Source organism: Xyrauchen texanus, chromosome 9 (genome assembly GCF_025860055.1).
Source record: "Xyrauchen texanus isolate HMW12.3.18 chromosome 9, RBS_HiC_50CHRs, whole genome shotgun sequence".
NCBI lineage: Eukaryota > Metazoa > Chordata > Actinopteri > Cypriniformes > Catostomidae > Xyrauchen > Xyrauchen texanus.
In genome coordinates this window covers 32,458,864-32,484,266 of record NC_068284.1, presented here as the reverse complement: position 1 = coordinate 32,484,266, position 25,403 = coordinate 32,458,864, and the positions used below count along the sequence as shown (strand labels likewise).

At 39.6% G+C, this 25,403-nt stretch overlaps 2 protein-coding genes across 2 annotated transcripts in view; one reads left to right on the top strand and one right to left on the bottom strand.

Moving 5' to 3' along the window:
* The window catches only part of LOC127649290 (pappalysin-2-like), a 116,111-nt gene extending 98,427 nt beyond the window's left edge, over positions 1–17,684 (top strand). The window contains exons 22-23 of the mRNA XM_052134334.1: positions 10,568–10,666; positions 17,125–17,684. Coding sequence (XP_051990294.1) covers positions 10,568–10,666; positions 17,125–17,232 — 207 coding nt within the window. The 3' untranslated portion in view covers positions 17,233–17,684. The remainder of the gene's footprint in view (positions 1–10,567; positions 10,667–17,124) is intronic.
* Positions 17,685–17,943: 259 nt separating this feature from the next.
* The window catches only part of LOC127649716 (astrotactin-1-like), a 560,423-nt gene continuing 552,963 nt past the window's right edge, over positions 17,944–25,403 (bottom strand). Inside the window, exon 26 of the mRNA XM_052134948.1 lies at positions 17,944–18,946. Coding sequence (XP_051990908.1) covers positions 18,709–18,946 — 238 coding nt within the window. The 3' untranslated portion in view covers positions 17,944–18,708. The remainder of the gene's footprint in view (positions 18,947–25,403) is intronic.

Here is a 25,403-nt window from a genome sequence, read left to right as displayed (position 1 = left end):
AAACTGAGTTCATTGTCTCTCCTTTGATTATAGAACAAAGGGTCATGTGGTTTCCACCACCATTTTGATTGGGTCAAGGCCCTACAACAAGCAGTTGACTCGCAGACTTGAGTGAAATTTAAGATGACATTTGTTTGATGCATATAAAACAGAAATGTAATGTCCCTCTTTGGCGTAAGCCCCGTCTGGCGGTCCGAAGAAGTTGTACTCGGAACCGTCATTTCCTGCCTGAGATAGGAGGCAGGGGCAAGGAGCCTACACCCGTGCAGGACGGGACTCAACTGGTGGTGGTGGGGTGGTGGAGGTTGCCATGTTAGCACACTGAAACAGCAATGTGATAGATTGTGACTTATAAAGCAATGGCTTGTATGTGATTGGCTAGGAGTTACCTAGCTAATGGTGCGATGATGTGCAGCTGCTAGACTTCCCGCTAGAACTACGCTGCGCTTACATTTCTATCTGGTAGACTCGCAGACTTGAGTGAAATTTAAGATGCCATTTACTTGTTGAATATAAAACAGAAATGTAATGTCTTTTTTTGGCGTAAGCCCTGTCTGGTGGTCCAAAGATGTTGTTTCTGAACCAATAGCACAACATGGGGGCTAGGGATAGAGTGATGAATAGGGGAGGACATTTGAGATGTCTAGTGTGAAAGCAAAAGGAAATGAACATGCACACTGAGATCAGAACAGAAAATAGAGTACTGTGTGACTGGCAGAAGGAGGAATAGTGGGCCCAGGTGGAGTTGTAGGAAGTGAGTGTGGACCGGGCAAGTCCTTCCTGCATGAATTTAAATGGGGTTGTAAGGAGGGGCATAATCCTGCCGGAGGTCTGAGAGGGGTAGGCAGAGTATGTGTTTTTTTTTTTTCCACTTGAGGGGGAACACCCGACTCAATAGAACGTCCAGAAATAGGGGTGTGGGTAGCAGAGTGATCGATGAGCAAGAAATCGTCAAGCAGGTTTAGTACGAAGGGGAACTTAAAGTGATTGAGAAGGATCCAGTTTAGGCCTTCCGATAGAGAATTAAAACATGAGTGCTACTTCTGCACCCAAGAGTGAGTCGGATAGCAAAGTCAAATTTTGACTGCCATGGACACTGGAGAGGGGCCATTTGGCGGGGTGAATGGGCATGATTTGAAATAGTCTTTTGATATCTGCGTTTTTTGATTTTTTATATATATATATATATATATATATATAATATTATGAATTGAGTGGAGCAAAACTAAAATGTTCATAACTTTAAAATCAACAAGGCATTTGGCAACATAGCTGAAGAAATAACAAAAGCATTAGGAGGGAGCTATGACTTACCAGCAGGAACAGAAATTGACAGTGGCATGATGAAATGAATGAGCTTGATTCGGCACAGGTTGTATCCAATAATACGGATGATTCCTTGTATTGGAAAGCACCTGCAACGGGATTTAGAGTGAAGGCAACCAACAAAACAGGGATATCTTACTGAATGAGTGATGGGACCCCTTACAATGAGCACAGTACATCATGACATGCCTGAATAATGATCTTAATTCCCCGATGGGGAACACTTGGGCATGCAACATGGTGAATGACATGCGAGTGAACCAGACCGGGTTACCCTCATGTGATCACGCTGTGAACGCATGGTTGCCTGCCAATACTATAAGAGCGAATGCGCTGTTGACATGAAATATTGCCTTTTGATATTGATGCTGATGTGTTAGACCCATGACTAAATCTGAATGCATTTGATGGATATGATAAGAACTTGGCTTATTTTTGATGGAAATCAGCCGCTGCCTGAGCCGATGATTTTGACAGACTTGGCGAGGAGCGCACTCATTCTGCGCCGGGTTGTGCATTCCTATTGAGGATGCAGTTGCTCGATTGAGGGAGATCTCCTAAGTGAATGAGATATGGATGAAGATCCGGGTTTGCTGATTGTTTACTCCCCAAGGGTTTGATTTGGGTAGAAGATGAGATGAAGAGATGGCGTTGTTGGGAAGGGAAGGCAGGCTTCCAGAGGTGTTCTGTGCACTGGTTCTCCTGTGGCCTGGAGAGTTCAGAACATGTCTATTATGATTTCGAGAGGGCTCGATCCCACTGAGAATCTGGAAATTCTCAGACGTGTGTTGTGCGAGGACTGCTGATTCTGGATAAGGTAAGGTACAGTGAATAAGTTTGTGTCCATAGCTGGATGTTAGCTAGTCGGAGAGCGAAATGGACTCAACATAAGACAGTGCTATAGAATGATGTTGCCATGTTAGCACACAGAAACATCTATGTGATCGATTGTGAGCAGACTTATAAAGCAATGGCTTACATGTGATTGGCTTGGATTGACTTACATTTCCATGATTTGGTACGATTGCATTCATATTAGCAGGAATGGAGTTCACATGAACCATACCCGAGACCACTTTTTCAAGAGGACCCGGGTATGCACCGGGTTTGGAAAACAGCATTCACATTATCCAAAGGAACCAAACTTTGACGTAATTCGGGTGCGCACCAAAAGTGCTAGTGTGAAAGTTCCCTTAGAAGACCGGGTAACTGATTTTTTTTTTTTTTTTAAACTCATTCCAGGCTAATATAATACAAAGTACAATGTTATAAATTTACACTAAATATTAATTGGAATTGGAAATATAAAAATTTGCTAAATTTAAGTTGTTAAATAAGGCAGAAACTTGTCATAACAGGTCTGTGTAAAGGGTTCATAGAAGATCTTTGACTGAAACGCTTTAAGATATTACAGTTTTGCAAGCTCTACGACAGTGTGCATGGCTTTTTTTCTTTATTTTTCCCCATTGTATTGTGCATGCACCTGCCCGAGATGTGATTTATTTATGGGATTACCTCATTAGCATTGACCATATGTTATCAACTGAGCGTGATTTACCAATGCCTATTCTAAATTATGAAACCTAAATTGAGCTCATAAAAAATAAACTGTCCAACCAGTCACATTTGAGGTTATAAATTATTTTCGAGAAAATGAAATTGTTTAAGGTTAATGTTTTCCTTCTATCAAAATGTAATTATGGCAGTTTGCCTGAAAGAACACAACACGTTCAGATGTCTTATGTTTTGAAAATACGAAGAATTTCATAAATCTAAGAATTTACTTAAGAACAGATTTATGAACGATTTACACAAAGTAGTGCTGCTTATGTTTCATGAATGAGGCCTACATGTGCATAAACATGTGTTTTGAATCAGGTGGAAATTTACACAACACCGATGCAATAATTATTAGTGAATGAGACCAGTTGTCTGAGTTTGGAATGGCATACTACCCATACTTCTCATACTACTTCAGCAATATCTTTATGGCCAAACTCAGCCATTTACCATTGAGTAATGCTAACTGTTTCACTAACTATTTATGGTTAGCAGTATGCAGAGTATATTGCACAGTGAATCTATAGTAAGCCAAAGTTCCACTCCAAAAATATCCCCTGAGTTTTTTGGAATTTTGTGGATTTGTTTTTTTTTGTTGTTGTTTTATTTTAGATTATTTTGAATCTGTCTTTGTATCTCTGTTACTATCAAGTAAAGTTTATTTGACTGCTTCATATCAGCCTCCAAAGATTTGGGCAATTATTTCCCATCATTTGTGCCTCCTTTTTAGAAAACCATACAAACAATGCCACAAATTAACCACTGTTCAGATTCCTTGATGCAAATTTGGTTAAAAGAATGGTCATCTGATTCCTCTCAGGCCACGCTCAGGGTTTCTTCATCTGAAAATAATGGAACGAGTTGGCAACACACACACAAAATGGAATTCACCCTTCCACTGCTGTAAATTGAAACCAAAAATTTGTTTTTCAGTATGTTCAGGTTTTATTTGAAAAAAATAAAATAAAAAATACATTAGGAATGAAATGGAGGGGAACATAATTAGTAGTCTTTTGAGAACTCTGGGGAGAGCCAATCAAGGGGTGCATACTTTAGTGAAGCGAGTTGCCAGCACAAACATGAGGCCTCAAAACATTTTTGTCCATGAAAACAGGTTGTTGCCTTGGAGTTTATTTTGTTTATTTTATCTTTCGCTTAGCATTATACATGGTCGGTCAGGCAACCTGTGGAGTGTATCCTCCCTCACAGCAGTGGGAATTTTAGGGATTTCATGTCACGTAAGGTGAAAAGACACCTTGATTTTTTTCTGGTGGATTGCTTACTTCAGAAATTAAAACATCTTGTTGTTTTCTAGTATCTGAAATTGTGAGTGCTCATCCCAGACACTGTTGCTAGGGGTTAATTGTGTTTTTTGAAAATACATATTTTTTAAGTGACTCATACAAGGATTCACTTTCAATAAATTCACATAATCTAAATCAAGCTTTGGATGCTGCCCAAAAAACATTGCCTACTAAAACCCCTCTTTGAGAGGAATCCAGGAAAATGAATTTTAGAATAGATACCAATTTTGGACAGATTGCACTGACACTAATTCCAGAGGGAACCGAAAGCTATCTGAGGAGGTATGCAAATCAATACCAGCATATTTATGATCAGATTACTGTAGTTACATGGTATCTTTCCTACTAAGTCCTGAAACAATGATGAAAGTCTTTTTGTTACAAGCACCCAATAAACTGCACAGCAAATCCTTATAAATAAATCAGCTACATGCAGTTGCAGATGGTTATGGAACAGAGAAGTACAGATTACTCAATCATACTGATATATATATATATATATATATATATATATATGCTTCTCAGTTTACTACTCAAACAAAACTTCTAAAGTACAAAAATAATGAACCTCTTTTTGCAATAACTACAAATGCCTGTGGAGCGGAGGGGGGCGGGGCTGGGCTAGAATGTCGCACGCCTGGTCCCCAATCGGCCTGATGGGGCGCACGAGGGATAAAGCTGGCCGGTGACGACGGTTCGAGAGAGAGCAAATTATGGGCATGTTATTTTCCGCAGCACAACTCACCACGCACCCCACCGAGAGCGAGAACCACATTATAGTGACCGTGAGGAGGTTAACCCAACGTGACTCTACCCACCCTAGCAACCATGCCAATTGATTAAATAAATGTTACAACAGACAGCAAATCACTTTGTCTCCAAGTACTGTTTCACACCATAAATTAAATCACTGCATATTTGTTTCAATGCTCGCTGTTGCCGCATAGCAGGGGCGTACCTGACACGACAGCAAGGCAAGAGTTTTGGTGCATATAGTGCACTGAACTCATCAGGGCTTTAACATATTTTGCAAGATGGGCATAGCCCATGGTGAAACAGAGGGAATGGAAAGAGAGCTGCAAGGTATGACAACCATTCCAAATAACATTGAGAGATTGAGTAGACCACGGCCAATTCCCCATGTCGAGGTCCAATTCCCCATCAATGGCTTTCAGGTAGAACCTCAGTTCTATACCTCAAAATATAAATGTTAAAGGATTACATTATCCAAAAATGAAAAGTCAGTGAAGTCATACAATGGTAGTTTATGGTAATCACCTCTTCAAGCTTCAAAAGAATGCAAAAGTATAAATCAGAAGTCTTAATAAATTATTCAATGAGACTCATGATTTTTATAAAAGCAAATGATAAGTTTGATCTCCTGTGCACAAAAGCAACAGCTAATTACATTTTTAATTGATCTATTGTCACACATTATACATACATTTTTGTATATATATTCAGTGAAATGATTTGTTTTACATATCCCAGCTAAACTGCAGGGTCAGCCATGATATGGCACCCCTGGAGCAGATAGGGTCAAGGGCCTTGCTCAAGGGCCCAACAGTGGTATCTTGGGGCTTGAACCCCCAACCTTCTGGTCAGTAACCCAGAGCCTTAACCGCTGAGCCACCACTGCCTTCCTTTGCAACATTTGGGCATTTGTTTTGTTTATCTAACACAGCTGCACACAAAACAGAGAACAGAACTTACTAAACGTATCTGAAGAGTTTGTAGTTGACAAATTGATGCATTTCAATGCCCAGCCTTGTTTTTTTGGAATGGAATACTCGGAAATCAAACAGAAACATAGAGGCTACAGGCAGCCACAATCCCACCGTGTCTTAACCTGACGGCAAACAACACGCGATAAAAGGTGTATTTTCTATGATAATTAGATTTTTTTGTCTGAACCCGCAGTGGCGAGCGATGGTACATTCCATCGATCACTTGTTTTCTATTTTTGGCATAGCGCGGGTAACCACGTCTTCTGTTTTCTGTTGTGTGTGCAGCTGTGTTGTGTTCTGTTGTCACTATCTCTGTGGCGGCTCTCGTGCCCTATCATGAATGCACACAGGAGTTCAACAGTCAGTGAACATTTTCACCATGTAATTTATTTGATTTTGGTTAGTTTCTCACCAAACCTTATTGTATGCTTTCATAACAACCATGAGTCTCGTGAAAAAAATGTTATCTTTGGAATTATACTTTTGTGTTCTTCTGAAGCTTGAAGAGGTGGTCACCATAAACTGCCATTGTATGACTTCACTGTGCACAAAATATTTTCACAATTTCTCCCTTTTTGTAAAGAAAAATAAAGTCATATGGGATTATAACAACACAGGTGTGAGTAAACAATGACTTAATTTATATTTTTGGGTTAACTATCACTTTAAATGTAAACATTAAAACATTAAAAACACAGCAGAATGTAATGGCATTTCTCTCGTACTCCTTTTCCTTCTCTTCCTTTCATATCCAATAAAGGGAAAACATGAGATTTCAATTTACATACTGGATTTGCATCAAGTAATGTTGTCTGTTGGCATGGTGATCAATGGTTTTGCAGTGGCCACTCTGTCAAGATCTAGACTTCTCTTGATGACTGTTTTGTCTTGTGGCAGATGTTCATAAGGCACAGGTCAGATGATTTTGGCCAAACTCCCTGTAGGTGTTCCAATGGTTGACTACAGTATTGTCTAACATTTACTTGCAGAATTCCTCTGTTGGCCTGTATAGATGCATTCCTCACATTCTTCCCATTTATTGTTACACAATACATTTGTTTAGGTATTAGGTCATTATTCTTTCTTGTTTTAATTCTGATATTTAGCAGATTCATTCATACACAATACATTCTATATATGATTGATTTAAAATAGTTTTTGCCAATAAATTCCCAATATAGTTAAAGTAATCTCATGGATAAACTTACAATGAGGACAAGAATAAAAAAAAATTAAACTGCTTAATGCTTATGACTAAGATCTTGAAAGTAGGGCAGGAAAAACACTTTGGGTTTCTGTACTTTAGCAGGGATAAATTCTACAGGGATATCAGCAGCTGCTCTTGCATTGGGATGTGAAATCAGGTAGAAGCTGAACTCTTTGAAAGGACTCCACATGCACAAAAGAGCCAAAAGTATCTTTGGCAGACTGCTATTGTTTTCCTGTTATTGGCATCAGATCATGAAGCTTATGTAAAATCCTGTAGACAGGCATTATAAAGTGTTTATATAAGTTACATTTGATAAAGTAGTCCACACAAGAAGAAAGTTGGACTTATGGGCAATGCAAAGTTGGTAGCCATGCTCTCACACAGGTGAAGTAATGGTTTGAAGTAAAAAGTTAGAAAGTTTTGGAATAATAAAGTTAGGAAAAATAGGTGCAGTTTTATTTTAATGCGAAAGGACAGATACAGCTGAGATATAGTTACTTGGAGCAACAGGAACCCCTTTTCCATAATTCATGCATTTCATTCCTCTGAGATTCAAGGTGCATGGTGTTATGCTGAGAACTACAATTATACATTGTGAATTATACATACAGTAACTCATATATTGTATATACAGTGTATACATTTTTAGAAGTATTACAAATATTAATTCCTAGAATCATTTCATAAGTCAAGTGAGCATGGATCTTAAGTGTTTCATGCTTTAGAAACACCTTAATTTTAGTATAAATTAACTATAAATTAATACAACAATACAAACATGTTTGCAAATGTACACTAAAGTCTAAATACATTTTATTTTATTATAAAATAATAATAAAAAATATATTTTATTATATAATACTACACTGTGTCCAATTCTCTCACACATGCACGCACATGCACACACAAACTCCTTTGAGAGCAATTTAGGGTTCAGTGTCTTGCCCAAGGACACTTCGGGATGTGGAGTCCTGTGGGCCGGGAATTGAACCACCAACCCTGCGATTAGTGACCGACCCGCTCTACCTGAGCCACAGCCGCGTGTGTGTGTGTGTGTATATATATATATATATATTTTTAAAGCTATATCACATGAGCAAGAGTACGATATGGCCCTACATCAGCACTGCTATGATTCTGCCACAGGCAATTACAGCAGTGCTTATGTAGGGCCATATAGCATGATTGCGAGTGTGATATTGCTTATATACAACAGTTCAATGAACAAGTACATGTACGGTCATAAAAACGCATTGTGCAATACATTATTACACGACCAATCAGAATCTGCCGTTGCTGGTTCAAAACAAATGATGTGTCCTAGCCTCCGTTAGTAATTCAAAATGTTCATTTCAGAAATAGAATCACGGCTTGTGCTGTTTCTAACAAGTCATTGGATAAACAAGAAAAGACGGGTGTGTGTGTGTGTGTGTGTGTGTGTGTGTGTGTGTGTGTGTGTGTGTGTGTGTGTGTGTGTGTGTGTGTGTGTGTGTGTGTGTGTGTGTGTGTGTGTGTGTGAGTGTGTAGAGAGAGAGAGAGAGAGAGAGAGAGAGAGAGAGAGAGAGATGGAGCTTGTGTGGCCTGTTGCCACACCCAATCAGATATGCTTACAGCTTTCTGAAGGTCAGTTTTCTCAGTGGAATATAGACGTCCAAGTGGTGTATCCCTCTCTATTTTGGGGTAACCAGAGCGCAAATGTCATTCACTATAGAAACAGTGATGTCCTCTGCCATTTTAAACAGTATGTATCCAATGTGGAAACCCACATAGCACTGTTCTATGTAAGCAATGACTAACGGATTCACTTTACATCACCAACTGGCTCATATTACACACAAATATGATTTTTTTGCCACCACCTGCTGGCTAACATATGTAATTTCAAAATAAAGACAGTAACTCCTAACACATATGCACTACGCTTACACTTTAGTTTAGAACATCACGAACACAAGCAGAGTGATACACACAGTGAAGCGTCTGAGAGCTGATGCTGTCACGCCATCAGTGCTCATGGATCGTCTCTCGTCCAATCAGATTCGAGGACCGGAACTAACTGTGGTGTGTACTAACTGTGGTGTGTGTGTGTGTGTGTATGTATGTATGTATGTATGTATGTATGTATGTATGTGTATATATATATATATATACCTTGCGATCGCCAGGTGAATTGTCTCAGTTGAGGCACAAAATCACTTCCTCTGACTTTCACAATTCAAATGTTGACTTTTATATTCATTTAAATGCTTTCCTTTTGACTTTATTGCATTAAGTGGAGAAGTGACTTAAAATGATGAAGCAGGCCACATACAATGCATCTGGAAAGTATTCACAGGACTTCACTTTTTCCACATTTTGTTATGTGACAGCCTTATTCCAAAATTTATTAAATTCATTGTTTTCCTCAAAATTCTACAAACAATAGAAGTTTCTTTGAAATCTTTGCAAATTTATAAAAAAAATAAATAAAAAAAAATCACATGTACATAAGTATTCACAGCCTATGCTATGACACTCAAAATTGAGCTCAGGTGCATCCTGTTTCCACTGATCATCCTTGAGATGTTTCTACAACTTGATTGGAGTCCACCTGTGGTAAATTCAGTTGATTGGACATGAATTAGAAAGGCACACACCTGTCTATATAAGGTCCCACAGTTAACCGTGCATGTCCAGCCCACCTGGAGTTTGCCAAAAGGCACCTGAAGGACTCTCAGACCATGAGAAACAAAATTCTCTGGTCTGATGAAACAAAGATTTATCTCTTTAGCCTGAATGGCAAGCATCATGTCTGGAGGAAACCAGGCACAGCTCATCACCTGGCCACTACCATCCCTACAGTGAAGCATGGTGGTGGCAGCATCGTGCTGTGGGGATGTTTTTCAGTGGCAGGAACTGGGAGACTAGTCAGGATTGAGGGTAAGATGAATGCAGCAATGTACAGAGACATCCTTGAGTGGCCCAGACTTGAACCCGATTGAACATCTCTGGAGAGATCTGAAAATGGCTGTGGACCGACGCTCCCCATCTAACCTGATGGAGCTTGAGAGGTCCTGCAAAGAAGAATGGGGAAAAACTGCCCAAAAATAGGTGTGCCAAGCTTGTAGCATCATACACAAAAAGACTTGAGGCTGTAATTGGTGAAAAAAGTGCTTCAACAAAATGTTGAGCAAAGGCTGTGGATATTAATGTACATGTGATTTTGTTTCATTTTTTATTTTTAATACATTTGCAAAGATTTCAAACAAACTTCTTTCACATTGTCATTATGGGGTATTGTTTGTAGAATTTTGAGGAAAATATTGAATTTAATCCATTTTGGAATAAGGCTGTAACATAACAAAATGTGGAAATAGTGAAGCGCTGTTAATACTTTCACTGCACTGTATACTTTTGCTCATGACTGAAAATTGTAACTCTCTCTTTATTTATTTATTAAGCCATTTGGTGGAGACGGTTGGTGTGACACCATCAATAACAGAGCGTATTGCCAGTATGACGGAGGGGACTGCTGTCCATCAACTCTCTCATCTAAAAAGGTAAATCATCTTGAAGGCTTTTCCTTTTATTTCCATTCTTCATGTATAATTCTGTGCTTCTGCCATTTACCAATTTCTGTTTCATAGTGCCAGTCTTATCAGCCCTTGCTTCCTTTCTCATATACCACCACCATATTGTCAACACTTACCATGAATGTCTTCATCACCCTCTCCCATAGAGAGAATGAGCTCAGAGGGAAGTGTCCATCATAAACAAATGACTGGCCAGAGCAGCTTTTATTAGCAGAGGGCCAGGTGCCAGCAGGCATGGGCAACTGTAAATAGTGTTGTTTTAACAAGCAGGGACGGACTGAGAAAGTGAAATAAACCATGAGGAACAGTAGTATCCTGCCACTGCGGGTCCAGCGGAACTGCTATGCTCCTGTTTACGCAGGCCATGGAAAAGTCCTCGGCTGCACATCAACTATGTTGGTGGGGCAATCTGGTTTAAGAGTGTCTAGGATTAGAGCCAGAAAGAATGCTCACAGCCAAGGTTGGACAATAAAAAAAACAAAATCACCTCGTCCTTACTTCTGTCTTTTTCTAGCGGCCAAATACCTGCAACATGCACATGAAACACAGTGCACAGATACAATTATAGAGATAGCTCACCTTAAAATTAAAATTATGTCATAATTTAAATATGTTCTCTGTCTCAGGCTGGTCCAAACCATATGATTTTCATTTATGGAACATAAAAGGAGATGCTAGGCAGAATGTTTGGCCTTCATTGTATGGGAAAAACAGAGACTTTTTAGCTTCCCTTTTAGTATTCTATAAAAGAAAGAAAGTCATACAGGTTTGAAACAACATAAGGGTGAGTAAATGTTGACATTATTTTCATTTTTTGGGCGAATTATACCTTTTAAGAAACATCATATTCTGTGTGGGCCAACCATGTTGATATTTTCATTGAACAAAATATGTCATGATTATTTATGATGAAACTAAAGACAACTGTCTTTCAAAAAATTTATTGGGAATGAGGGAGCAATCTTGAATGGACTTCAATTAGACAATCCCATAAACATCAGGTGAAATCAGTGCTTACCGCTGTAGGTGCATTTCATGTTTACTTTTCCTGCAGTAGACTGTATAGCTGGGAATTTTAATTTATTTTGCAACCTGTGGTTATGGCACAAATCATGGACTAGGATCTCCTGATGATTCTTAACATGTGTTCATCTGCTCACCTCCTTAACTCATCTGCTCAGAGTCGGGCTTTCTCTATCCTTTCCTTCCTTACAGCAGTGAATGTTGACTGTCCTTTCCTCACCAATCCTTCTTTCATAGCAATTTTTCTAATGACAGAAATACAGTACTATCGAACTTAAGTAGAATTTATAGTGGCCCCAAAAGTTATTTTTTTACACTTAAACATGAATTAATGTATTCACACAATATTATACAAACCGCCTGATGGAGTGAACTAGAAAAGTGTCGATGTAGTGACACTAGGAGTTGCTCTTGAGAGCCCCGAACACCTCACATTCTTTGAGAAATGGCCAATGAGAATTGGCGAGTTGAACTTGCATGCCACTCCCCCAGACATACAGGTATAAAAGGAGCTGGAATGCCCACTCCATTCAGGATTTGTGCTGAGGAGCCGAGACAAGGTCTGGGTCATATCTGCCATACCTACGGCAGCGACATAACTAGCATGGGAGCATGCTGCGCCATCTGCGGCCTTTTCTCTCTGTTTTTCTCTCCACAGTGTATCAGATTTGGCTGGAGCCACCTAAGGCTATCATACGTATTGGGGCAGGTGTTCTTTTCCTTTCCTATTCTTTCAGTGTGAAAAGACCCCACAGAGACCACATCCTGCCCAAAGGGGAGGTCAACGTGTGGCAGTACAACACATGTGCTCAGCAGCCGCACTTGGATGAGGCGCGGTGGTAGGTCCCACCACAAAAGAAGGAGGGGGATCTACAAACACAGCGATCAGGGGCAGAAAGAGCTCTGCCCAAGGGAGATGTGGGTCCTTACTGCGGAATACACATCACAGGGTTTACCGGAGTAATCGGCACCTGTGGAGCACTTATCCCAGTACAGGGCATATTAGACCCCGTTGTGGGGCTGGCTGTGAACTCCTCCGTCTAGTTCGCAAACCATAGGGCTAGGGAGGAAGGACAGCCAGGGTCCATTACTTCGTGAACTTGACTGGTGGTAAAAGCGCACATTTTAGCCTCAGGAGAGGGCATGCCCATTGAATTCCCCAAATTGCCTCCAGCAACAGCCGGGCCGGCCTCATACCTGTGGGTAGAAGCACATCGCGGGGGTCGGCTAGAGTGGCTTTTCCCCGGAAGAAGGAAAGCCACGACCACAACGTTGCCGTGGTCATATTCTCGCAATAAGAACATGAACCATCCACAAATGCTGCCTCAGTGTGATCACTGCCCGCAGTGAGATAGTGACCGCATCCAGAAATCACATAAAAGACGGAAAGGCATCTTTATAATGATGCGTCTTTAAAAAGACGTTCTACGTCAATGTGTGTGCTCTAAAAGAGAAAATATACTCTTTAGCAGGAATATACACTCTTTTAGTGCTGTCGAAGCGCCCAGGGGCGAAATCTGCACTCGTCGTGCAGGAGAGAAACCTGCTGGAATTGCGCCTGTATATCCAACAGAATATGCTTATTAAGAGGTGAATGGAACAGCAGTAGTGTTCAGCTTGCTGATAGTACAACCGCTCGGCTCCGAAGAAAAAAATCGGAATGGAGTGGGCATTCCAGCTCCTTTTATACCCGTATGTCTGGGGGAGTGGCATGCAAATTAAACTTGCCAATTCTCATTGGCCTTTTCTCAAAGAATGGGAGGTATTCGTAGCTCTGAAGAGTGACCCCTAGTGTCACTACATCGACACAACATTGAGTGAGTAATAGAAGGGGAACAGTAACACATTTCAATCCAAGTGTAATTTATTTTTAAAGAAATATAGCACAAACACACTTCAAGTACAACATTCCACAAAATTATCTTTGAAAATGTAATTAATAGACAAACTCAAGAAGGAAAATTACGTCATAATTGACACTTTGTCATTCCAAATCCATATGATTTTCTTACTTCTGCAGAAAAAAGGGACTCACTTTAACTTTGTGTGACCTCGTGTCCACATTTGTGGATGTTGTCTTTTGGCTTCACTAAATGCAATGCATAATTTAAATTATACAAACTGACTAAATAATTTTCACAACATTCTAGTCATTTAAGGGTTACATTTCTGCCACACCTGACATTGATTTCCGCTCTATGGCGCAGAGCCAACAAAAGTGCCTCTGGGAAGACACCTCTAAGTTTTGTCATTGAAACCAGTTAGGATGTAAAGAGAAGCATCTCTAGTTTTGTTTAGTATGCCACTTTTAAAAATGCATTCATTTTTAATACTAATAAAATGTTAATGCTAATAAACATGATCAGATAATACAAGGAATTTGTCTTTGTGACAGAAGCTTCCAGTGCACAAACAATACAGCAACAAATATAGAATATATTTTCCTATGACTGACTGTAATGGTGCTCAGAGCTCTGTAGTGCCTGCCAGAAGGCAACAGGTCTAAAAGGTATTGCCTGCCAGAAGGCAACAGGTCTAAAAGGTAGTGGGCAGGGTGAGTGGGGTCCAGAGTGATTTTTCCACCCTTTTTCCTCAGTCTGGAAGTGTACAGTTCTTGAAGGGAGGGGGGCAACCAATAATCCTCTCAGCTGTCTGAACTGTCCTTTTTGTAGTCTTCTGATATCCAGTTTCGTAGCTGCAAAAAACCAGACAGTTACTGAAGTTTAGAGGACAGACTCAATGACTTCTGAGTAGAACTGTATCAGCAGTGAATGTGGCAGGTTGAATTTCCTCAACTGGTGAAGGAAGTACAATCTCTGCTGGGCCTTTTTCACATTGGAGTCAATGCGGGTCTCCCACTTCAGGTCTTGTGAGATGTAGTGCCCAGATGTCCACATATGAGGATTTTCAGAAATAATTTCTTCAAAAGTTGAGTTTTGAATAACTTTCAACATGAACACATCTGTGGGTCATTTCACTTTTCAATATAATATAATAATATAAGCATTCCTATATTTGTTGTATATTTTAACATTGAGAATCAATGGGTTCATCCAAAAGCTGAATCTTTTTATTATTATAATTATTTACTTTCAGAGGCAAATGTTTTCTAATCTTCTATTGTTTTGTAGACATGGGACAATGGTAATCAATACAAAGATTCAGAAATTAAAATATATAATTTTATGGTTGGCACGCTCGGGTCTCTGGAGGTTGAAGCTTAATGAAATTACATAAAAGTGTCATAAAAGTAGGCTATGCAGCATGTTAATTATATTCCAAGTCTTCTAAAGGTATATGATAGACGTTGCGGCTTTCCTTCCTCAGAAGGAACGCCACTCCATCCGCCCCCACGTCGTTCCTTCCCACGGGATTGAGGAGACCCGGCTGGCGATGGAGGCAATTTGGGGATGGCAGCGGGCTCGGTTTCGCTGGGAATATCCCCGCGAACCACCCGCCCCCCGACACGCTCGGTGACTTCCTTCTGGGCTTGAAGCAACAGCGGCTCGCCTCGCGGCCAGTCTGCCTATCCTCTTGAGCCCGTGTGTGTGAACCGTGTGTTCATCACCCCCGCATGCCGCCAAACTTTCAAACCCTGGACAGACCTCTGCTTTCAACGGACAGGAGTCCCCGTGCAGCAGGTGTCCCGACGCGTCCTGGTCACCACAGACACCTCCAAATTGGGTTGGGGCGTCATGTGCAATGGGCACGCAGCCGCAGGCTGTTGGAAAGGGTTCCCCGCTGCGCTGGCACATCAACTGCCTAGAGTTGTCGGCTGTACTTCTTGCCCTGCAGAAGTTTCTCCCACTAATTCAGGGCAAAAACGTCTTGATCCGATCAGACAGCACCACCACAGTAACGTACATTAAATGCCAAGGCGGCGTATGCTCCCGTCACATGTCACGACTTGCCCGTTGTCTCCTCTTTTGGAGCCAGCAGCAACTCAAGTCGCTGCGTGCCACTCACATCCCGGGCAACCTCAACGTGGTAGCGGACGCGCTATCACGAAAACGCTTGCCCAGTGGAGAGTGGAGGCTTCAGACTCAGTCAGTCCAGCTGATTTGGGAACGGTTTGGCAAGGCCCAGGTAGACCTATTTGCCACCCGAGAGACCTCCCACTTCCCGCTCTGGTACACCCGAACAGAGGCTCCCCTCGGGGCAGATGTGCTGGCACACAGCTGGCCCGCGGGGTTGCGCAAGTACGCATTTCCCCCAGTGAGCCTGCTTGCACAGGTGCTGAGCAAGGTCAGGGAGGACGGGGAACAAGTCATTCTAGTGGCTCCCTATTGGCCCACTCGGACTTGGTTCTCGGATCTCGTACTCCTCGCGACAGGAAGGAGTGGGAGGACCTTCTTTCTCAGGGACGGGGCACGCTCTGGCATCCGCACCTCTGGAACCTCCACATCTGGCCCCTGGACGGGATGTGGAAGATCTAGCTGATCTACCACTAGCTGTCGTAGACACGATCAACCAAGCCAGAGCCCCTTCTACCAGGCAACTCTACTCCCTGAAGTGGCGCTTGTTTGTAAATTGGTGTTCTTCCCGGGCTGAAGAACCACAGAGGTGCGCAGTTAGGTCAGTGCTTTCATTTCTGCAGGAGAGGTTGGAGGGGAGGCTGTCCCCCTCCACTTTTCCCCCTGTGTGTAATTTCAGAGGTTCTGTTCCACATTCATGAGCACTATGAGAGAAGCTTGCTCACAGTGGTGCTAAGTTTAATTATTGAAAAGACTGACTGGAATATTCATTTGAAAATTCATTGAAAATGTACCTTTTGTGTTCCAATTAAAAAGAAAGTTATACAGGTTTGGAATAACATGCCAATTAATGATTAATTTATGACAAACTTTTCATAATTGGACTATTAATTTAGGATGGACACCTTCTGGTTGTCAAGTACTAGTGGAACATGCCCATAGTTAATGTGATGAACTAAACCTGTAGTTAGTGTGCTAGGACACCTGTCCGAACTTGAACAAATTGTACTGTACATCCACTAAAAATGACCTTGTGTTGGTTGGTTAAAAGTCATTACAAAAATGCCTCAGAAAAGTGACATTAGTTCTGAGAAAATATCTAGCATAATTTGTTTGCAGATGTCACTTGGTTTGATATTTGATTGCATAGTACTTTTTCCCCCAAATCAGACAAAATAATAAAAAAAAAGAAAAAAAAAACATTGATATCAGTTAACCGTTGATATCGATCATACGTCTGGAAAAAGGTACTGCTCATTGTTTTGATCTACTGCAATGCCTTAAAGTATTTTCTTGTAGAATTATCCAAACCACACTTTGATCTATTGTTCAAAGGCTGTGTGTGGGCACCCACACAACCTAACCACATTTGTGGTGGAGTGTTTTTTGGATGTTGTTTATAAAAAAGCATGTCTGGTTGATTGACAGGTCATTCAGTTCGGAGTGGACTGCGATCACGATGAGTGCACCTGCCGTGACCCTGAAGCTGAGGAGAACAAGGGCACAGCCAAACACAAGGGGCAAGAGCTGCTATGAATAATATTGAGGCAGACTGCGTGAACAGCTCCAATGCTGACTGGAAAAGAAAATGGAATAAAATAACCTGAATGGTTCTTCCCTTCACATGAACAGATAGGCTGTATTCAAATGCAGTAATTCAAACCATTCAACACTAATCTATAAGATAATAACTAATATATATTTTCCAAAATCTCTAACATAGTTGTAGGGGTAGATATGTCCAATGTTTACCCCACAAACATTTAGAACACAAATATCATTGTTTGTTTCACATGTAGCTATTTTTTTTATGAATAGTTTATACAAATATTAAATTAGCTCTTGCTTGTTGTGCTATATCAATGTCTCAGATCTAACAATATTAGTTAATTACATAAAATAATACTTATCTCTCAACTCTTCATGCAAACTTCATCCCAACCACCCTGTTTTTTGTCCATATTTGTTTGTCTTTTACCACCAGCAGTTATAATGGAAATATATACTGATTTTATATGCTGTTCTGTCTGTAAAAGTGTAATTTTACTGTCGAATCAATAACATATAAATAAATAAACACTATTAAAGAAAGCACAATCTCATGTTTGGTGTTGATGCTCATGATGACATTCTATTTGCACAACATCAAAATAAATGTCAAAACAAGATTTATTCATTCCATATTTTTTTTTTTATAAGTTTGTATTAAATTCTCGAACTTAACAAATTATTTAAGATGTAGACTGCATGTGAATGTACACAATTGTAAAATTGTGAAAATATCAAAGAATAACTATTAAATATAAATGTTTAATATTCATTCAGATTTTTTTCTTCAGTTCTCAACAATTAAAAAAGCAATGATTTAAGTAATTTGAGCTATTTTATTGGTAAATGAAATAAAACAAACAAGACATGTTAATGTACACAACTTTAAAATGATAATTTTCATATCACTGCTTTAAAAAAAAACACATGTACAGTTCCTTTAACTCCTGCACTTTACCTTAAACACTACAGTCATTACTTTATGAAATTATATTTGATTAATTAACATTTACATTAGCTATAAGTCTATCATAGTTTCCATATCTATATGCACTACAGAGAGACATACATTTTCAGCACATAAAGAAGATAAAGTTTTAGTTTTTTTGTGGAAAATTCCTACCTATACAAGATGGTGTATGCACTATTTGACAAAATGCACCACTATACCTAAGTGCCACTTCAAATGACTTCCCTTTGAATGTACACTGTACATGATCAGAGCTTTTGAAACTTGAATGCTTATTGATAAATCAGATACTGTGTATGGACTGCTCATAGTATTAACAAGCTGTTTGCAAAATATTGTCCTCTTCATCATTAAATAGCCAATTAACTGTTACCTTTAACGGATGGATCAGTCTCTATAGAGAAGCCCTAAAGAGTTTAAGACTGAAAAAAAAGATGGCCGTGTTTAGGAATGAATGCTTCTAGCCCCTGACTAGTCCTCTGGTTGTCTGTCATTTACAGTTCCTTGGGTTCTCCATAATCATTGTACATAACAGAGAGCAGCTGATCCTCACAGGCCTTGCGTAAGTCTTGGCCGAGGTTCACCCAGCTAAGCCCGAATGCCTTGGTATCTGTATAACGGCAAGACAGATATTTGAGTGATGCCCTGCGCAAGCCAATTTTGGGTTCCTGGAGAAGCCCACGGCACCAGCCGCTGAGTTCATCCAGCTGAGACAGAATCAATCCTGCTTTCCTGCAGTAGCAAAACACAATAAAGAATATATCTGGTTAATGCAAACATAGATGAGTGTTTCTTCAAATACAGCCACTTTTATATTGCATACTTTTATTTAAAACTAACATATTTCATTAAAAAAATGTTGTTACATTATAATTTATGAAGTTCGCTTAACTTTTTAACATGCAATCATCATTATGTGTGCTAATATTTTAATGTTAAACTATGAAAATATGTTAAACTATGAAAATACATATAATCTAAAAAAATTATAAAATAAAAATCAAGCATTTCAACATTTACTGTGCGAAATGATGATTTATATACATTTTTGCACAGATTTTGCATCTGTACCTCAGTACTGGCATAATTTCTACGACAACCAACAATTTATATATATATATATATATATATATATATATATATATATATATATATATATATACATATATGTGTATTTATTTAAATATAAGTGTATATGTTTCCAATAAGATAACAGTGTCTGTAAATAGCATGCTTAAGATGTAATGTGAATAAAACAGACAAATTAATGTAACACCATTTCACATCGTGGGCAGAATATTTTAGTTTTATTTCCAAATAAGCTGTATTATATATTCATGCAAAAAGTGAGAACACATTATTTTACAGTGTGTTTTTATAATACATAAAATATTCTAAGAAATTAGCTTTAGTAATAAAAAGATGTTTCTTCTAAAAATGTAATTTCCTTCACATAATGTTACAAAACTAAATACCTAATGTGAAATGTGGTGGAAATTACATTTTTTTGTTCAAAAATGAAAAAAATGTCAGAATTCTCCTGTGATACATGTATGTCCACTGTTGAACATTGTTCATAGACAATTAAGCTTGTGAGAGTGTGAAAAAATGTGTTTTAAGAATTCACATTTCACATTATTATTATTATTTTAATATGTTCCTCTAGGTTTACTTGTTTGTTTGTTTTTTACACAAACAACTCTTATATTTGTAAAACATGATCATTTTCCAAACTTATTCTGACCCTTTGTCAGAAAGCTCATTTTTGGTGCTGATTTTCCTTTAAGACTTAGTAAATGCCCTGTTATTATTGGCTCTATGCTCTAGACTTATATACTGTAGGGGGGCAGTGGTGGCTCAGTGGTTGAGGCTCAGGGTTACTGACCAGAAGGTTGGGGGTTCAAGCCCCAGCACCACCAAGATGCCACTGTTGGGCCCTTGAGCAAGGCCCTTAACCCTATCTGCTCCAGGGGCGCCGTATCATGGCTGACCCTGCACTCTGACCCCAGCTTAGCTGGGATATGTGAAAAAACTAATAAATTTCACTGTATATATGCAAAAAAACTGTGTGTATAATGTGTGACCAAAATAAAGGATTCGATTCTATTCTATTCTCTCTCTCTACTTGCCATCTCACTGCTCACAGTTGCTGGGTGGGGCTACGGAAGTGATGATTTAAATTAGGCTTTGTTGAGTTGTTGTGGAGGCAGTCATAGGCAAATGTCACAATGTGGAGGAAGTAGAGAATTTGGCAGCTTGGTTTCAACAAATGCTCTTTTTGCATTGAGGAGGAAGTTTGAGTTCTGAAAATTATAGTATGTTTTTATAGTACAATGACCTCTTCTATATCAAAAGATCAAGGAAAATGTGATTACTCATGTCATGACCCCTTTAAGAGTTTACTCTCTAAACATCCACATGGCCCAAAGTTACAGAAACACACAGGTATGAGCACAGCTCATACCTTCTTCTCTAAGTGATATGTAAGTTAGCATTTTCTGCTAACAGCTATTTTGATATTTTTACTGCATAATAATGTTATAATGGTGCTGTTACGCAATGATATTTGGCTTGATTGTTTTCTTTCTCTGGTGGTTTAAACATTGAGCGTTCCATGGCAATTATCCATTCTGAGAATGCCCACCACTCAAACTGCTCCTGAGAATGAGACTGAAAGATTGATGGGAGACCCCAATATAATAAATATAAAATGCAGGAGATGGCCATATTCAACTAAAGCACAGGTCTTCTGTCAGCACCCTTTAAATGATGCGCTTCAAAACCTGGACTGGGGAGATTGATCATAAATCAAGTCTGTGGTGTTTTTATATCAGATTGTTATGGCATAGCCTAAACAAAATGTTCCCCTGTCAAGACAGCTTCCAAGGTAACGCAGAATGATTGGGTGAATGGTAGCTAAAGTAAAGTACTTTTCAATTCACTTAAGAGAGCATTTATTGAATATTTAAGACTGCAATGAATCCTTTACAAAATACAAGCTGAAATGCGATACAAAGAGCGTGGAAAGAGTGCCTCATTCCTAAGACATAGCTTAATATTAAGCCCCTGCCAAACCAGAAGCCCACTGCTCTAAAATATGCAAAGTGCATTTTTAAGTACAAAGATCGGACAGTGTCTTGTTTGATTGTTTTTGACTGAGGTTTCATGCAACATTCAAATGTAGTTGCGTGCTTACATGTTCAGGGCAAAACTGGACTATAAATTCATTATTTACTTTGGTTTTCACTTCACAACATATTATAATGGAATTTTAATGATGTCAGAAATCGCTAGCATATTCAATGAAAAATATCCCTGTCTGGTGTAGAGATGCTGTCATTTAAATCATTCTTTTGAATGTATTTATGTTTCTAATATCTCACCACATTTCAGTGGTTATAGGAATTTAGATGTTTATTTGCTTAAAATAAAACCTTGTGGGTTTGTTATCCTTTTATTTTTCAAGAAAGTAAGTTTTGGTCTCCAAATAGCAACGGTTGTCACCATAAATCCCAGCATCTATGGAGGTGGAAAATGGCCTCTTATTTCCAAGGTACATTTTCAACATCTTAGGCTTTGCCAGTGCCTCTCTCTCGCTGTCTCTCTCTCTGAAATCACTTGAAATCTATTGCCTTGCACTGGTCTGGGTGGAAACAATCAACTACACTCCACAGACACCCACAGTAATAATACAGGGCGCTCTGACCTACCTCACTCCAGACTTCTATAACGACCATTGCTTCATTGCTCAAAATAACAAAGAGACAGCGCCATTTCCTATAATAATTTCATTGCTCATAGGATGCACAGGATTAATCTCAATAACAAATAACTTTGACCTAACTAACATCTAAATCGCACAGATTAGAGCATGAGTCAGTCCTCTAATAAGTCCACCAACCAACAAAGCATGAGTAAGCAACTTTTATGTTGATATTTAAAAAAAAAAATTGTGTAATTGACTTAAAAAAACGTAATACATTTTGTTTCAAGCCAATACCAGTTTATATCTTGAGTGGGGCCAGTTTAGTGACAATTATCTTGTATTATGATTTGCTAATGAAAATTGCACATTGTTTGGATAATGTCAAAACTAGAAACCAATTGCTGTTTTTGATTGTTTATATTTCCCTCCTATGCAATGTCTTTCAAAAATGCTGTATGGACGCAAGGAGATTGGAAATGACGCAAGTTGGAAGACTGATGCTGGGGAGATATTGGCCCATCTCCCCAGACCTCCACTGGAATGGCTTGATTTTTTTTAGCTCTTATCTGAAGTCTAATATCTTATGCAATATTTCACAGAACTGGGTTAATCACAGGAGCATAATCACACAAACCACCCATACTGACGCCCTACATTCTGCAAAAGCTACCAGAAAATCTGGGTGGATTAATTGTGAGCGAATGTTGTTTTTGCATTATCTCTATGTATTTGTCCTAGGAGACAGCTACACTGGCTACTGCCTGCACCTAGGACTTAGGATGTACTTAGCAGGAAAGGAACTGCCACAAGTTTCCAGCCGGACTACAATGTTCATTTACTTGTCATATCTAAACTGGATTATTGTAATGCTCTCTTAGCCAGCCTCCCTGTATGTGCAATTAGGCCTCTGCAAATGATTCAGAATCTGGATGCACAACTGGTCTTCAACGAACCAAAGAGAGCACATTACAAGTTAAATTATTGTTATGCTAACCTTTGTCTTAGATAGTTTTTTTCTGATGCAATTGAAAATTTGTAATGCAGCACTTTTCGTACGACTGTTTCCTTAAGATGAATTGCATACATTGTATTCTTCCTTTTTTGTAAGTTTAAATTAATTTTATGCAATTATTTAATATCATTATTGATGTACAGAGTCATATACTTATGAATTGCATGAATTTTACTTAATACCTTGTAAAACAGACGCAATTACATATTTAGCTAAGGTTGAAATTAACTTAGTATTGTTTTTTTATTATTATTATTTTTTACACATAATTTCCTTTTCTAGAAAAATCAACAATAATTGCTGGATCCCCAGTTGAAGACCCCTGATCTTCATGTTTAAAGGTATAGTTAAGCCAATATGAAATGCTGTTGTCATTTATTCACCCTCATGGTGTTTCAAACACATATGTCTTTCTTTATCTGCTGGAACACAAAAGCAGCCTCATTTAGCATTCACTTTCATTTAATCTTTTTCCAAAACAATGAAAGTGAATGGTGACAGAGGCTAACATTCTGCCTAACATTTCCTGAGTGTGATTTTCAGAGTACATGATGATATAATGGGGGGGTTAACTTTCCCTTTAACAACCCATTCACCATTTAGCTCTCCTTTAGTTCTTCTACGTTTTTCTAAATAATAACTTAGCTAGGTGAGAGACATATTATATGGTCCGTGTGGAAAAATATCTAAGGCTTGAATTTGACTAAGCTACCATGAATCCATTATCTTTGTTTTATATTTGTTTGAAACATGCACTACTGTTGAACTCTTCACAGTGATTCCCTCTCATCAGTCTCATTGGGTGGGATAAGGTTTGATGTAAGTGTATTTTAATAGAGCACCTCAGGAGCAAGAGAAATCCTTGAAACATGGAGACGTTTAAATGTAACCTTTTCATTTGAACTGAGGCCTCAGGTATGGCTGTCCAAACGTCCATAATTAAATTCACCTGCCTCTACTGTGTATTAGCAAAGAAGTGTTCAGGTTTTATTTCAAACACATGGCTGTGTTTAGAAACAATTCACTGTAATTCTAAAATCCAGACCTTATTTGTCTTTGGTTTGTTTTGGAGGGTGTATAAAGTCTACCACCCAGTTTTGTGGTCAGCATGGTTCCTTTTAATGTACTGTAATCAGTTTGATTGCATTCAATTTAAACCTAATTAGCACAAATACCCTAATCACATGTCTGACGTTTGGATATGTAATAGAATAATCTGTGTTTACTATGTAATTCAAGGAGCTATGAAAAGACACATAAAACCTTGTGAAACTAAAACGTTTTAAATACTGTAGCATTAAAGATTTTAATGCAATCAAGAAAAAAAATATATACACTTTTTTTTTCTACTTGGGGTACTGGAGGTCCCCGAAGTGGAAAAAGCAGTTGCGGTGCACCTGTGCCCGCAAAGTGCAACCACTTGTTGGGATCGCCCTGCACTCCCCTCCAAGGCCTATAGGACGACATATAGCCTACAGGCCCTCTGGACAGGCTGCCTCTGCCCTGCATGTCATGGGCCTCCTGCAAGTTTACCAGGCCAAGGCACTAAAAGATCTGCACTAGGGTAGTCCTGATCATGATGTGCTGCAGGAACTGCACAGGTATGTCAAAAACGATCGCCCCCTTAGTGCCTCTCGTGCAGAGCTTGGACGCGTGGCTTACGCTTTCCAAACCATCGCATGTATTGTGTGATCTTCACCCCCCTCTGCTGTCAGTTATTCAACCTCTGGACAGACCTCTGTTTTCTGAGGACAGGAGTCCCACTGCAGCAGGTGTCCAGATGCATCGTGGTAAATACAGATGCCTCCAAACAGATTTGGGGTGCTGTGTGCAATGGGCACGCAGCCGCCGGTTCCTGGTCAGTCCCACGACTAGAGTTGCTGGCTGTATTTCTTAACCTGCAGAGGTTTCTCCCAAAGATTCAAGGCAAGCACGTCTTGATCCGTTCATACAACACCGCGACGGTAACGTACACAAATCGCCAAGGCGGCGTGCGCTCTCGTCATATGTCAAAACACGCCCGCCATCTCCTCCTTTGGAGTCATATCCGACTGAGGTCGCTGCACTCCACTTATATCCCGGGCAGCCTCAACACAAGACCGGACGTGCTGTCATGACAGGCTCCACTCAACGGGGAGTGGAGACTTCACCCCCAGGTGGTTCAGCTGATCTGGGACCGTTATGGCAAAGCACAGGCAGACCTGTTCACTTCCCAAGAGAAATCCCATTGACCACTCTGGTACTCCCTCAGGTCGGAGGCAAGTCCCCTCGGTACAGATGTGTTGGCACATTTCCCCCAGTGAGGCTACTTGCGCAGGTGCTGTGCAAGGCCAGGGATGATGAGGAACAAGTCACTCTTGTGGCCCCATACTGGCCTACTCAGACTTGGTTCTCAGATCTAATGCTCCTCACAAAAGCACCTCCCTGGCAAATCCCATTGATGAAAGACACACTCTCAGGGACGGGGCTCC